Raw genomic sequence first — 15064 nt, forward strand, 5'->3', positions numbered from 1 at the left:
TTGTGCAATTCCTAAAGTTATTTTTTTTAGCAATCCTAAAATCTTTGAAACATACTTGAACATGTTCTAGCTACAAAGCTCTCAACACAAACAATACCAAAGTAAAGACATCACGTTTCAGAATTTTTTGTTATGTAAACATACAACATTTTTAGAGTTTTTTTGAAGTAACGTGTCTCTGTTTGCATTTTAAAACTGAGGAAGGATCAACATGCAACCGGCCAGTACGGGAACAACACAAACATGTCTACCCAGGTATGCTGGGGGGAAATAATATTTGCGACACAAGGTATTATAAAGAATAGAAAACCTTTACTGGATGTCAATGAGACTGTTTATTGTAGTGTTTCGCTAAACTAAAAGCACTGCCTTAATATGTTAATTTTCCATGTATGGGAGTTGCATTTAATCAACATAGTCGACTTTTCATGGCATTTAGTATAATAAGTTGATAATACTCGCGTCTTTTAAAAAAGGGCCGGTGAGGGATGGAAAGATTTGAGGCTGAAATGCGTTCGGTTCTACAGCCAGCTCATTCAATAAGCTCTAGACCCTAAAATCGTGCAATCCAACTAAATCGATACATTGGGCTAGAATAAATGTCATGCTCCGCCTATTTAGGTTAATCTTCGTTTAGAGACAAAGCCGTGTTGAGTTTGACTACCTGTTCGTCTGACATTTTAAAAAAACCATGGTGGAGGAGGTCAAAGTGAAAAATTGTTCATTATGAGATTTTTGTTTCTTTGCCCTAACCTCTCACGCCAACTAAAAAGTTTGGTTACTCCAGGATGCAATGTAGGTCAAGCTAGACAATAGAAGCACACAACACCTACTAGCTATAATCTCAAACCAACTACAACGGCGAGCCAAGCAATAAGCCAACCAAGGTAACAATAACAAGCTGATACTCAAATGTGTATAGCACATAAGAATCCAATCCAACAAAAAGAGAATAAAAATATTCTTAGAAGAGATAAGTTGGTATTACTACTCTCTCCATTTTAAAATATGAATTATTTTCTAGTCCAGGTGCTTCATGCCTCAATTTTTATTTTCATTTTCGAGATGTTCCTCAAAATGTTGGGCATGAAGAAAAATCTAAATTTCACCGTTAGAAGTACTCCACTCCATATTTGTAGCACCCTACCAAATTTATAGGTGGTTACAAGCTCAGTAAATTCATCATCATGCCATGGACTGAACTAAATGCTTTTTTGGCGGCTAAACAATTTAGGAGGCGTGAACTATATGATGTTTGCCGTGCCTAAAGTTATTTGATTTGAGCATTCTCTGTTGAAAGGTATTTTTGGGGAAAAAAGATTTCATTGCATAATCATACGACATTATAATCATTGCGACCACATCAAGTATCTCATCTAGGTAGTACAACCAACAAGCGGTGTGGCTCTCATAACGACCTAGAGAGGTTGAGTATGACAATAGCATCATTCTGATCGTGCGAAGATCTTGGAATTGTGACACATGTGACCCTGAAACCGTGGATTCTGCTTTCCTTCACCGACTAACATACAAAGAGCCGCAGTGTTTGACCATTTAAGAAACATGCTTTCATATTATGGTCGCATGGGCTCTATATATCACATATTTTTATTTTACCAAAGTCGTATTCTTGCCGCAGACATTTGGTCTATGAGAGGTGCTTCTACTACTCAAATCATCTCTGATTCAATAGGATCTTTGGAAGATCCAAATCCAATATTAGGCATTTCAACTACATGTTCTATTTGATTTGTAGGGTATCAATATTTGGCAATATCAAAATTCAACTAAAAGGCACACGTGACAGGACTAAATTATGCACTAGCCACGATAATACCATACCCTAAACATGTGATATAATATCAAGCAGATACATACGTATTTACTTAGTTAGCGGAAAATATCATGTAATCACGACTACAATAAAGACACCAATTAAAATCTTTGAAACATACTCGAACATGGTCTAGCTACAAAGTTATCAACACAAAACAATAAAACATACCACATTTTAGTTTTTTTGTTACGTAAACACACCACATTTTAGACTTTTTTTTGTTAAGTAATGTGTTTTTGTTTGCATTTTTATATTGAGAAAGGATCCACATGCAACTAGCGACTATGGGAGCACGAAAACATGTCTACCTACGTGTGCTCGGGAAAAATAATTTGTGTGACACAAGGTATTATAGAAAATAGAAAAACTTTACTGGGTTGTTGATGAGACTATTTATTGTAGTGTTTCGTGAGACTAAAGCATTGCCTTAATATATTGGTTTTCCATGTATAGGAGTTGCATTTAATCAGCATGGTCGATTTTGCATGGCATTTAATACGACAACTGTTAAATACTCGCACTAAAAAAAGTTAGTGGGGGATGGAAAGATTTAAGGCCGAAATGCATTCGGTTCTACAAGCAGTTCATTTGATATGCTCTAGACCCTAAAACCGCGCAATCCAACTAAACTGATACATCGAGCTAGAATAAATGTCAGGATTCGCCTAATTAGATTGATCTTCGTTTGGAGACAGAGCTGTGTTGAGTTTGACCACCGGTTCGCCTGACATTTTTGAAAAAAAAGTGTCATTTCTTTGCCCTAACTTTTGCGTCTTCTCAATGGTACTTCGGAGCGCAATGTAGGTCGAGCTATACGGTAGAAGCACACAACAACAACTAGCTATAAACAATAAGCCAACCGGGATAACAATAACAACTTGATTCTCCATCGATGTGTATGTAGCACATAAAATCTAATCGATAAAAAGACAATAAAAATTATTTCTCAGAAGATAAGTTTTTTAGATGCGCCTCAAAATGTTGGGCAGGAAGAAAATCCAAATTTCACCGTCAGAAGTACTCCACTCCATATTTGTAACACGGTACCAAATTTATAGGCACCAAATTTATAGGCAGTTACAAGCTGAGTAACCTCATCACCATGCCCTGGACCGAACTTGTGCTAACTGCCTTTATTTGCCGAAATAGCAAAAACAACAGCCGCACATTCCCAACTATCGAATCCCACAAAAGTAGCACCAATGGCCCAACTCCGCTTCCCTAAAATCCCCTAAAACCGCAAAGCCAACACCGGGCCCACGCGTCAGTCTCTCCGTTACAAGGCATCAGACGGCCACAGCCACCGCGAAATCCTAGATCTGACGGCCCAGATCCGTTTCTAACGCCCTATATAAAGCGTAGCCTCACCCACAGACACGCGCTCCCTCTCTTTCCGCCTCCACTCCTCGCGAGCCTCCACACAAAAGCAAAGCCTCCTCTCTCCTCCTTCTCCTTGCTCCTCACAGCGGCGGCGGCGGCGGAGGTGATGCAGATGGCGGCGGCAACCCCCGACGCACCGGCGGCAGCTGCTGCGCCGCACCCGCATCCCCATGTGCACGGGCCACCACAGCCGCACGGGCACGGCCACGCCCACCCGCACCCGCACCACCACATGCCGCAGCCGCGGTGGGTGGTCATCCCGTACCCCCCGCCGCCGCCCATGGTGGCCGCGCCTCCCCCTCCTCCGCCGCAGTACGTGAAGCATTTCGCCCCGCCGGCCTCGGTCACTCCGCCACCGCCATCGGGCGGTGGATCCGGCGGGAACGGGGGTGACGACAACCGGACGATTTGGGTCGGTGACCTCCAGTACTGGATGGACGAGAACTACCTCCACAGCTGCTTCGGCCCCAGCGGCGAGGTTAGGTCTTCCAGAGTTCGCTTGTCCGATCCAGCCTTGACCGTACTGGATCTCTCAAATCGAGTTATATTTATCCGGTAACTGTGCGTTGATTCGTTCATATTGTGTTGCAATCGAGATAGCTAGCTATTTTCGCGGTAAACAATTGTTTAGTAATGATAATGGTGTGGTTTTCGGCAGTGCTTCGTCAACATATCGATAGAGTTGCTAAAGGCGCCAACTTTAAGGCCATCCCGAATCGACTAGTTAGTTTTGTCACAATTCTAAACCTTAATTTTACATGTTGCCATGCAACAGCCAACGTAGGCTTATTGCATAACAATGAAATGAAGTTTCTGTAGAATTTGTGTGCATACGATGTTAAAGGCGTCCACTTTTGATTTAACATATATGTTGTTCAGATGCAATGGATTAGATACGTTATGATTTGTTAGGGATATTTGTATTTCCGAAGATTATGTGATGACAACCGAAACAACCAGTGTCAGCATCATCGCAAATGTTGTTCTCTCACATGTGATCACTAGTTCTCTTGTGTACACCTGTGTTTGCACTTCCCTTGATAATTGGTTCTCACTTATTGCAACTTTGAAGTTGCTCTTTATTGGCCATGCTTTCTATGCAATGGCTTCATAATTATTGAAAGAAATGACAGTGGATGCGGTGGTAGTTTCATTCTGTTGAACCAAAAAAAGAGCACAAGGCCCTAATGCTGTATCTTTAGATACAGCTAAATTCTTGTGCATTGCTACAGAAATTTTTCTTTTATTCATGTTTTAGTGCAAATTTGCACTAAAACCACGACAAGTATTTAGGAACGGAGGGAGTACAACATAAAAACAATCGTAGTTTCTAATTTTGTACAGCATATAAAAAATATCTCAAAATATACACCAATTGAATCAATTAATTGAAAGATTATGATAAATACGGCTAATTGTCTACTACGTAGAATGGATGTCGAACCAACTTAGGTAATTTTGGTGAAGGTGAACGGACTGCCCACGAACTCAGATGTTTATGAGAGTAAAGATAAAGATACTAATACAAGGTTTTAAAAGGAAAGTGATTTTTTGCCTTGAATTTACTAAGTAAAAAGAATGTATTACGAAGCCTTGCATCTATTTTATATTATTTTGTTTTCCAGGTATTACTAATTATCATTCTTGCTACCTATCTGTTCTGTAGGTGGTCACAATTAAAGTTATTCGCAATAGACATTCAGGAGTTTCTGAGGGTTATGGTTTTGTAGAGTTCTATTCTCACGCATCAGCAGAGAAAGCACTTCAGAATTTTGCTGGTCATGTAATGCCTAATACTGACCGAGCTTTTAAGTTAAATTGGGCATCATATAGTGTTGGAGAAAAACGCTCTGAACTTGCTTCTGATCACTCAATTTTTGTTGGTGATCTAGCTGTTGATGTTACTGATGACATGTTGATGGAACTTTTTGCTAACAAATATCGATCTGTGAAAGGAGCTAAAGTTATTATTGATGCAAACACGGGCCGTTCTAGAGGCTATGGATTTGTTAGGTTTGGAGATGATAATGACAGAACACATGCCATGACTGAAATGAATGGTGTATATTGCTCCACTCGGCCAATTCGCATAGGACCTGCAACTCCTAGAAGAACTTCAGGTATTTCCATAATTTCAAAGTTGTTTTGAATAATATGTTCTGCATCGTGATTCATGAGCCCTGACCTATCAGATTTCTAAAATTTCTAAGATTTAGTGATCTTTCAGGGCAATTTTAGCCCAGATTAACCTCCAGCCTATGGGCTCATATGCCAGCACCAAGTTCAAACATGTGGCGCTTTGTGAGTGAGCAGGCCATAATGTTTTATAGGATTATTACGAGTATTCTAAAAGGCACCTGCCTATGCGCTAGGTGACACCTGCCTTTTCATCCCGCCTAGGCAGTTGCCTTAGCCTGTCTAACCGCTGCTCTGCCACCTGACTAGTGTCTTGGTGAGCACTGATTATCACTTTCCTCTCATATATTATTTGTAATCCGTGTGATTATTGTACTTTCAGGTGATTCTGGCTCCTCTCCACCAAGGCAATCAGATGGTGACTTGACTAACAGGACAGTATGTGCTTCTTGTTTCCTAGTGGCCTTTGTTAACTTTTGACCTCTTTCTCTAAAAGTAGGCCAGAGCAACTTATATCAGCTATTGTTGTAGGTATATGTTGGTGGGCTTGACCCTAATGTCAGTGAAGATGAACTAAGGAAAACATTTGCAAAGTATGGTGATGTTGCCTCTGTCAAAATTCCTGTTGGGAAACAATGTGGCTTTGTTCAGTTTGTCAACAGGTATTACCAAGATATTTTTGTTCACCCTTATATGAAATTATCGTGTGTTTAACTGTTTGTTGGTTCTTGCCGCAATACTTGAGTTTGTGTTGAATGTTTGTACCTTGTATTGTAGAGCTGATGCGGAAGAAGCACTACAAGCGTTGAGTGGATCAACAATTGGGAAGCAGGCAGTTCGTCTTTCCTGGGGCCGCAGTCCAGCAAGCAAACAGGTTTGAACTGGTCTAGGCTGTTATTGTCTGTGTTCTAATTCATTATAAACTTTCTGCGAGCGACTTTGATTAATGTGTTTACACTATTCAGAAAATATTTCCCACACACCATTTCTCAGTGGTACTTTTTCTGGATTATTATTTTTTATTTGGATGAATTTTGCCTGATCTGAATTGAAAAATATAAACAAAAAACATAGAACAAGAGGCGAGATTGTATTGGGTGTCATCTTGTCTTTTGTTCACTGATTTGTGCCAGGGAAGAAATAGTGTTTGAGATGTATCATTCCTTTCCACTGAAATCGGTACAGCCGCTATCCCTATAAAAAGGGCTTGCAATCCATTGTGGTCATGAAGCTAGAAATTTGAATAGTTTGTAGTTTATCCCCCATTTGACTTGTGGTGTGTCTGCGTTCATGATGCCGTAGCAACCACTTAGGTCCAGGGATACTTCAAGCAGGCCTTAGGGCCATTATCCCCTGTCATTTACCAGCGTGCATGGCTAATGTATTTTGGATGTTGTTCCAACTGTTTGTTTGTGCATTCTTGAAAGCTTGCATTTCATACTATGCACAATGTGTTACAGTCCCCTGCCATTTTGGTCTGGAGGGTTTAAGTGACATTACTTGTCTATGAGTAATTTAGGACAACGGTCCCTGTACTTGGGCGACCGGCTCATTTTAGTCCTTAAACTTGCAAACTGCTGGCTTAATAGTCCAACGATAAAATGATGCCCACATGGCAAACCAGCGAGGCAGGAGGCATCCAACTAAAGCGAAGAGAGGCAGTGGGGCATGTCGTATTCTTCACTTAGCCCCCTGATCTTGTCCTTCAATCATCACCCTTGTCTCTTCGTTTTCTTTCTGAGTGAGGGAGAGACGATGATGTTGAGGCGATTGGGGTTTTGGTGGGAAGACAATTTGTGGTGGGAGACGATGACGCAGGTTCTTGAGGGAGGTGGAAGGCGACATCAAGGATTGCACGCCGATTGTAGCAGGGGATGTCTCCGCTCCAGTGGCATTGTTTGAACCAACAAATTGGACTCCAAGGGGGCAATATCCCATTATGCACCAATATCCCGTGTGAGCCACTTTGCCATGCTGGACTCCGTGCGCATGTCCTCTGCCTCGTTGGCTTGCCACATGAGCATCATTTTTCTCACTGGCGATCCTTTTCTATTGACCCGAGGTAATAGTTGGGGAATCTGTTGTCTTTGATGGTGAACTCAAGCTGTTCCATCGGACTTAGCTCTGTTGTTTAGTTCAACTTTGCACCCTAGTAGAATGAATCTTCCTGTCAGGCATATTCCTGTCCATTGTCTAGTTTCAGGCAACATTTAAATGATTGAACTACGACAACAACACTATGTGGAGACGCCGGGGACCTGTTTGGCCACTCTTTAAATCCAGCATATGGGCTTGAAAGAGAAACTAGCCAGCTAGGTCAAACATGTTAAATTTTATTGGACTTATCCTGTAAAGCCAAAGCTAGAATTCTCCAGAGGCTTTAAATAAGATGAAGCTAGTGGCCAGGGGCGTTTGATATCTATGATAAACTGATGTCATAAAAAACTATGATAAACTGAACGCTGAATTGCTTGGTCCTTCTGGAAGTCATGATTCTAGGCAATCTCTTCGTGAAGGGCTTAGTTTTTCAATGAAAATGTGCTTGATGTCCTTTGAGAAGCCCTAAGAAGATGCCACTGAAACAGACCTAGTAGGTAATGTAAGTACGACCATGAATTTTGTGCCTCATGTAAACATCAGATTGACATATCTTGTTGCAAAATTCGTGAAAAAATGAGTTGATTTGTATTCTGCTTGGAAAAGACAAGCATGAGAGGCAAAAAAGCTCCTTTATGTGCTCTAATTTTTGTAGAGGCCACAAAAATGCAAAAAAGGTTCCCAAAACTGAATATCTGAATGAAATAATCGATCATTCAAAATGTGCGGTTTTTGTGAGATTTTTTAGAAGCATGAAAATTACTTATGCAAAAAAAAGGGGTCAGATGAGCCTGTGTGCTCACCTTGACGTTATCGATGAAGTATAGCTCAAGTGTTTAACTAGGTCACCCTAGTTACCCTTCGAAGTTGGAAGAATCAATTGATGTAGGATTCCTTTGGGGTATATATGTATATTCTTTCATTGGATTAATATATTTTTTCTTTGATGGCTATGTTTTGGCAAAACTAATCCTGAGTTTCTTCAAAAGCAGTGAATATCATGCAAGATTTCCACTGTTTGCTACAGCTCACAAAGCAGCCTCTTTTCTTGAACACACCCAAACACGTGTTGTTTTATATTATAAGAAATCAAGGTGAACGCAACCCTTACAACTCACCTGCCAAAACAAAGCAAGAACAAACAAAGGAAAATGAACTAGGCTAACCAAAAGCAACAAAAAACAGCAAGAGAAAAAGAACTGTACAGCTAGTCGGCAAAACTACAGGGGTGTGTCTGGAGGCCTGACGTGCAGCAGCAGTCGCTGGAGCCTTCGCCTCGGCCACCATCCAGGCAGCCTGGTTAGTCAATGTAGTACTCCGTACTTTGGAGTGTCATGGTGCATGGCTTCCCATATCATTTTCTTTACTATCATGAGTAGTCCTAGAGCTGGGCCTGGCGGCCTGGCCCAGACAGCTTGGCCTTTCAGGCCAACACCTGGTCTGGGCTTGGGCTCCAGTTTTCAGCCTGAAGCCTGGCTTGAAAGCCTGAAATGACAAAAAAAAAAGGGTGAAATAAATCGTTTTTTACCCCAGAAAATAATCAACTTAATATCTGTAATGCCAAAAAAGGATAATTTTTCCAAGCCTCGGGCCTGGGCTTGATATTTTAGTCTCAGGTTTTATGAAGCCCAGCCCGAAAACCTGCCTGGTCTGTGGTATGTCCAGGTCTAGTCCCAGTCACCTCTGGTCGATCTCTGGTCAACCTCTCATTGATGAGTGGTCGCATGCACCTTGCCTGTATTATTTCTCCAAACTTCTTTGTTTGCAGAGCCCTTTCTGGCGCTTGTCCATTTTCTGGCCACAAGCATCCTCCTCCATGTCCCAGATCACAGCTAACCTTTCTAAAACCTGTTCTAGCTTTGGTTACCATTTTGGATAGTTCAAACTTCAAAGGAGACTACTCAGTGTAACAGTTTTTAACAGATTCTATTCTGCTCATGCATGTAATTGTTGCTTTGCAGTAACTCATGCGAGGGTTACTCATACTTACTCATTGTCAGCTGAGTTTCTTAGCAGCTGAATGCAAATTGTTTTGATTTCTACCATTGATGCCTGCAGACTTGAATCTTTCTGCTGACCCATGTGAATGTTTTGTTTTCCAGCCTAGGGGTGATTCTGGCCACCGACGGAACGGCATGTACTATGGAACACCTTTCTATGGTGGATATGGTTACGCATCGCCGGTTCCTCACCCAAACATGTATGCCGCAGCATATGGAGCCTACCCTTTCTACGGTAACCAGCAGCTAGTGAGCTGATGAGAGAGTTGGTCTCTGTTTCCTCCAATGGAAAACAAAGGTTTTGGTCCAGTAAGCATAGTAGCGTACGATGACACATTATAGATGGCCATAAAAGTGGGCGAGAGAGACAGGTATATGAAATGAAATGATGTCTGCAGATTTGTGCTGCGAGTAGAACCTAAAAGCTTGTAGACAATAAAGAGTTGTTTTTATTCTTTCAAGGAATTTTGACTTGCTAATAAAACTAAGCTATTGGCTGAACATCTGTTTGCTTCCTTTTTCTTTTGTTCAGATTGTAGTTGCTAGGCTGATTCATTTCTATCTTGTGATCGCCTGATTGGCTCGCGATAAATTTCCTTTGTTATTGTTGTACAACCTACTTCCATCCTGATGCTAGTCTAGAGTGCTAGTTGCTGGGCATAGCATCCATGTTTTGTGATATCATGCCATTGTCCTGTTATGCTCATAGTCCTGTTATGCTCATAGTCTGGTTATATTTGATATCTTTGTCAGTTGAGCTGGGAACTTTCTGGAATACTGAGTAGTACTCCCTCCGTTTCTTCCATTAAGACAAGCCTTTCATCACAAATTATTATGTCAAGATGTGTGTTTATATGACATAAAATTAGTAACGTTAGATTCGTTATCAAAAGTATTTCATGATACTTGTGGTTTCATGACATATAAACCACACTTTAATATAGTAATTTATGGTCAAAGCTTTGTCTCAATGAAAGCTAAAATGCCATTTTTAACAAACGGAGGGAGTAATATCGAAACGATGTGACGACGGAACTCTACCCCGACTGCGTGCAGGTGTGTTCGAGACGAGAAACACATAGCACACATCGCACGCTGAGATATCAGGGAGCTTTTGTGAACAAGACAAGCGTAGGAGCTTACGTGGAAATGTGAAACACTCCCGGTGAAATACTTCTAGGTACGAGTATGTAGAGGCACTGGCATCCGGGTGCAGCATGGCATGTAGTGCGGGCGCGCGCGTCGTCCACAGACCACAGCTCTCCCGCACATATCCCAATTACAACAAATCAACGGTTTCTCGAGGAGCTAAGATGTTGAGGAGAAGGGTCCGGCTCCAGTTCGACGGGGAGAGGCGGTGCGTCTCCGAAGATGGACCCCTCCAGCCAGCAGCATGTTTAAGATAAATGTCGACGGAGCTGTGTCGCGTTCAGGCAGCCGCGGAACAGTGGCAGCGGTCTGCAGAGATGAAGCGATCAAGCGAGCAACTACGTTGGTGCTTCTGCGGTTGTGATCGAGGGGCTGGTGGAACCTGCTATAGTAGAGGCTGTTGCGTGCAGCGAAGCTCTTTCCCTTGCACAAGATCTCCACCTTCAGAGCATCCACGTTTCCTCAGATTGCCTGGGAGTTGTGAAGGATATTCAGACAAATAATTTGTTGTGTAGTTATGGCCCAACTGTTGGGGAGATTGCAGCCAAGAGTTCGCGCTTCGCTTGCCTTGCCTCCGGGATCGTCGACGAGAATGTTTCTTCTCCCGTCCATCTGCCTGAATCCAGTGGCTCCACCGCTGTGGTTCGCTCCGTGCTGGCGGCCGGCTACGATGCCGAGGCGGCGTCAGCCGTTTATGAGGCAGAGCTGGACGGCCGTCGCAAGGTGCTCTCGGATGCCGAACTGCACGACGCGTTCTGGTCCTTCGTGGGCTTTCCAACTCCGGGGTCGCGGTTCTGGGAGCGTTCGGATTCCGAACCGGAGGCGGACTCTGCGTCGAGACTGCCGCGGCCGCTCCGTCCTGCTCACTGCCACCATCGACACAGGTATGCCCGAGGCATGTGCGCAGTCGAGGAGGCCCGCTGCTCATCCGTCCTCGGCGTCCGCCGGTGCGCTGGAATACTGGCCGCGAGTGGCTCCGTCCATGGCGGGGGCCGCTTCCGCGATGCGCCGCTTCGCCGGTGGTCCTCGGCGATTTTCTTCCGGCCATGGTCAGGCCGGCGTCCAGTCCGTCGCGGCCCTCCTCGTCTCTGGAACGGTCTGGTGCCGTTGCGTCGTCTCCGGGACGCGGGACCTTCCTGGGTCCGGCGTCAATGGCAAGCAACGGGATCAACCCTTCAGTTTTGGAAACTTCTTCAATTCCTGACAGGCAAATCAATCACAGCGCTCGCGTTGCCGATTTTTTGAGACCGGATCGGGTAACTCCCTCCTCCCTGATTAGCATGCCCTCCTCTGAGGGTGGGGCCGTCGCGGGTGCTCGACTCCGCCCAAGATTCAAGGCTAACTTGCGAGACTTGTTCGACCATAATTGGGCTCGACATCGACGCCCTTCGGTTTGTGCTTCCTCCACTTTCTCTCGTTCTTTTGTTAGACGTTGTTATGTCTGGCGCAGCCGGTGGTCGAGGAAAGGGTCCTTCTGGAATCCAGGAGAAAGGATTTTCCTCGTCATGTCTTGGCTCACTTTGCCGGTGGTCTCGACTTCTAGTGGCATTCTATTCCTCCCAGGGGCCGTTCAGGTGGAATTTTACTCGGAATTAATACTACGATTTTTGAAGTCTTGGAAGTGTTTGGTGGTGATTTCTATGTGAAACTCCACCTTAAAACTAAATCTGATGGCTTCAAATGTACGCTTATGGCGGTTTATGGTGCCGCGCAAAATGAGCTTAAAGCAGATTTTTTAAAGCAACTAGTTAACGCGTGTCGTAGCAATCTATTTCCCATGCTTATTGGGGGAGATTTCAATATACTACGATATCAAAAGGATAAAAATAACTCCTGCTTCGACAACCGTTGGCCTTTCCTATTCAATGCTGTTATTGACAGTTTGGACTTGAGGGAAATCGACCTATCAAGACGTCAATTTACATGGGCTAATAATCTTCGGATTCCTACGTTTGAAAAACTGGATAGGGTCTTCATGACTACCGAGTGGGGACATAAATTCCCCTTAGTGTCTGTGCAGGCTCTTCCACGCCTTGATCATCTTTCCGATCATGCACCTCTTCTTATGGACTCTGGTTTCGCGGCCTTCCATGCAAACTGTCGCCCATTTAAGTTGGAGCTTGGCTGGTTAACGCGTGAGGGTTTTGTGGAGCGAGTCGCGGAAGTTTGGCGTAGGCCCTGCAAAGGGAAGTATTCTGCTCAGCGGTTTAATAATCATTTGGGAGCGGTTCGCCGTGACCTTCGTGGCTGGGCAACTCACATCGCTGGAGTCAATAAATGTGAAAACGCTCGCTTGTCGACAATTATAGATGATTTGGACAAGCTAGCTGAAGTCAAGGGCCTTACTGATCAAGAGACTGAGCTAAAAAATAAATCAATTGAGTCAGCTGCCCAACTTCGGCGTGAAGAAGAGCTGAAGTGGCACCAACGTTCTAAGGTTGAATATTTGCTGAAAGAGGATGACCATTCTAAGTTCTTCCATTTGGTGCTAATGGCCATCATCGTAAGAAACATATTTTCAACTTGCAACATGAAGGGGATATAATCCAGGGCACCGGTCCACTGAAACAACATAATACTGATTATTATAAACAACTCTTTGGTCCATCTGAACCGAGCTTTGTGTCGATGGATGACTCGAGATTGAGTGATATTCCCCAGGTCTCTTAGGCCGAAAATGAGTTCCTCAGGTCCCCTTTCACGGAAAAGGAGGTCAAGGAAGCAGTCTTCCAGATGGAACACAACAAGGCCCCCTGGTCCTGACGGTTTTCCTGCAGAATTTTATCAGATCTTTTGGGATGTTATCAAGGATGATTTGATGGCTATGTTCCATGATCTCCATAATGATACGCTCCCTCTGTTTACCTTCAACTTTGGCGAGATCATTCTTTTACCAAAAGTCAAAGAAGCTAATTGTATCCAACAATATAGGCCCATTTGTATTTTGAATATGGTCTTTAAAATTTTCACTAAGGTGGTTAATAATCTTTTGAACAGTGTGGTGGATCATGTTGTTTGTCCTACCCAAACGGCGTTTATGCAAGGCCGTAATATTCTTGATGGGGTCGTGGTCCTTCATGAGACCATTCATGAACTCCATCGGAAAAAGCTAAGCGGAGTCATCTTTAAGATTGATTTTGAGAAAGCCTATGATAAAGTGAAATGGCCGTTCTTGCTTCAGACTCTCCGTATGAAGGGCTTCTCCTCCAAGTGGTGTTCTTGGATTGAGAGCTTCATTTCAGGAGGGAGCGTGGCGTTCAAGGTGAACAATCATATTGGCATTTTTTTTCCAAACTCGGAAAGGTTTGTGTAGGGGGAGTCCTCTTTCTCTGGCACTTTTCAATATTGTGGCTGATATGCTCGCCGTTCTGATTGAGAGAGCTCGAGAAGAAGGTTTAATTGGTGGAGTGGTACCTCATCTTGTTGATGGCTGTTTATCTATTCTACAATATGCAGATGATACAATTCTATTTATGGAGCATGACTTGGAGAAGGCTCGAAACCTCAAACTTGTGCTTTCTACTTTCGAGCAATTGTCGGGTCTGAAAATCAACTTTCACAAAAGTGAAATATTTTGCTTCGGCGGGGCGATGGACTCTGCCCAGCAATATTCTGAGTTGATTGGTTGTGCGATGGGGTCTTTGCCCATCCGATTTCTTGGCATCCCGATTCACTATCGGAAGCTGAAAAATTCCGAATGGAAGGGTGTGGAGGAGAGGCTCGAGAAGAGACTTGCGAGTTGGAAAGAAAAACATTTATCCACCAGAGGAAGGCTTGTCCTCATCAATTCCATGCTTAGTAGTATGATTATTTTTATGATGTCTTTCTTTAAGATTCCACGTGGAGTTCTCAAGAGGCTTGATTTTTTTCGGTCCAAATTTTCTGGCAGAATGATAGTCAGCAAAAGAAATATAGACTCGCAAAATTGAGCATTATCTGCAGACCAAAATACCAAGAGTGTCTAGGTATTCAGGATCTTGGTGCTAAAAATACCGCTCTTCTAAGCAAATGGTTGTTCAAACTTTTGTCTGAGGACGGTATATGGCAGGACCTAATACGGAACAAATACATCGGTTCGCAGGCATTGTCTCAAGTGGTGTGGAAACCAGGGGATTCTCACTTTTGGGTAGGTCTGATGAGAGCCAAATGATTTTTTTTCCCGTTTTGACTGATTCTCTATCAAGGATGGCTCTCAAGTGAGATTCTGGGAGGATTCTTGGCTCGGTGGTCACCCCCTTCGAGACCAATACCCTTCCTTATTCCTCATTGTTCGTAACAAAAACGATACCTTGGCACAGGTTCTCGCCTCCTTCCCACCAAATGTGTCCTTCAGACGAAGCCTTGTTGTACCTAAATTGGTGGATTGGATCAACCTCCTGACTCGCCTTGCTACTGTGAACCTATCTCCTGGACATGATGAGTTTCGTTGGAATCTTCACCCCAACAGATTATTTTCGGTCAAATC

The 15064-nt window shown here is 43.4% G+C and overlaps 1 protein-coding gene across 1 annotated transcript; it reads left to right on the top strand.

Moving 5' to 3' along the window:
• The first annotated feature begins 3216 nt into the window (after positions 1-3216).
• LOC100831361 (polyadenylate-binding protein RBP47C') lies at positions 3217-9953 on the top strand. Its single transcript, XM_003575150.4, has 6 exons — positions 3217-3695; positions 4884-5337; positions 5736-5791; positions 5885-6015; positions 6131-6227; positions 9553-9953. The coding sequence occupies exons 1-6, from the start codon at positions 3324-3326 to the stop codon at positions 9706-9708; spliced, it is 1266 nt and encodes a 421-aa protein (XP_003575198.1). The 5' UTR covers positions 3217-3323; the 3' UTR covers positions 9709-9953.
• The last annotated feature ends 5111 nt before the right edge of the window (positions 9954-15064 follow it).

Source organism: Brachypodium distachyon, chromosome 3 (assembly GCF_000005505.3).
Source record: "Brachypodium distachyon strain Bd21 chromosome 3, Brachypodium_distachyon_v3.0, whole genome shotgun sequence".
NCBI classification, from domain to species: domain Eukaryota; kingdom Viridiplantae; phylum Streptophyta; class Magnoliopsida; order Poales; family Poaceae; genus Brachypodium; species Brachypodium distachyon.

Excerpts from the sequence above, each read along its gene's own strand:
- LOC100831361 (XM_003575150.4), top strand. The coding sequence starts at position 3,324 with ATGCAGATGGCGGCGGCAACCCCCGACGCACCGGCGGCAGCTGCTGCG. Across the intron at positions 3,696-4,883 it reads GCTTCGGCCCCAGCGGCGAG|GTGGTCACAATTAAAGTTAT; the intron begins GTTAGGTCTTCC and ends TCTGTTCTGTAG. Across the intron at positions 6,228-9,552 it reads GCAGTCCAGCAAGCAAACAG|CCTAGGGGTGATTCTGGCCA; the intron begins GTTTGAACTGGT and ends TTTGTTTTCCAG.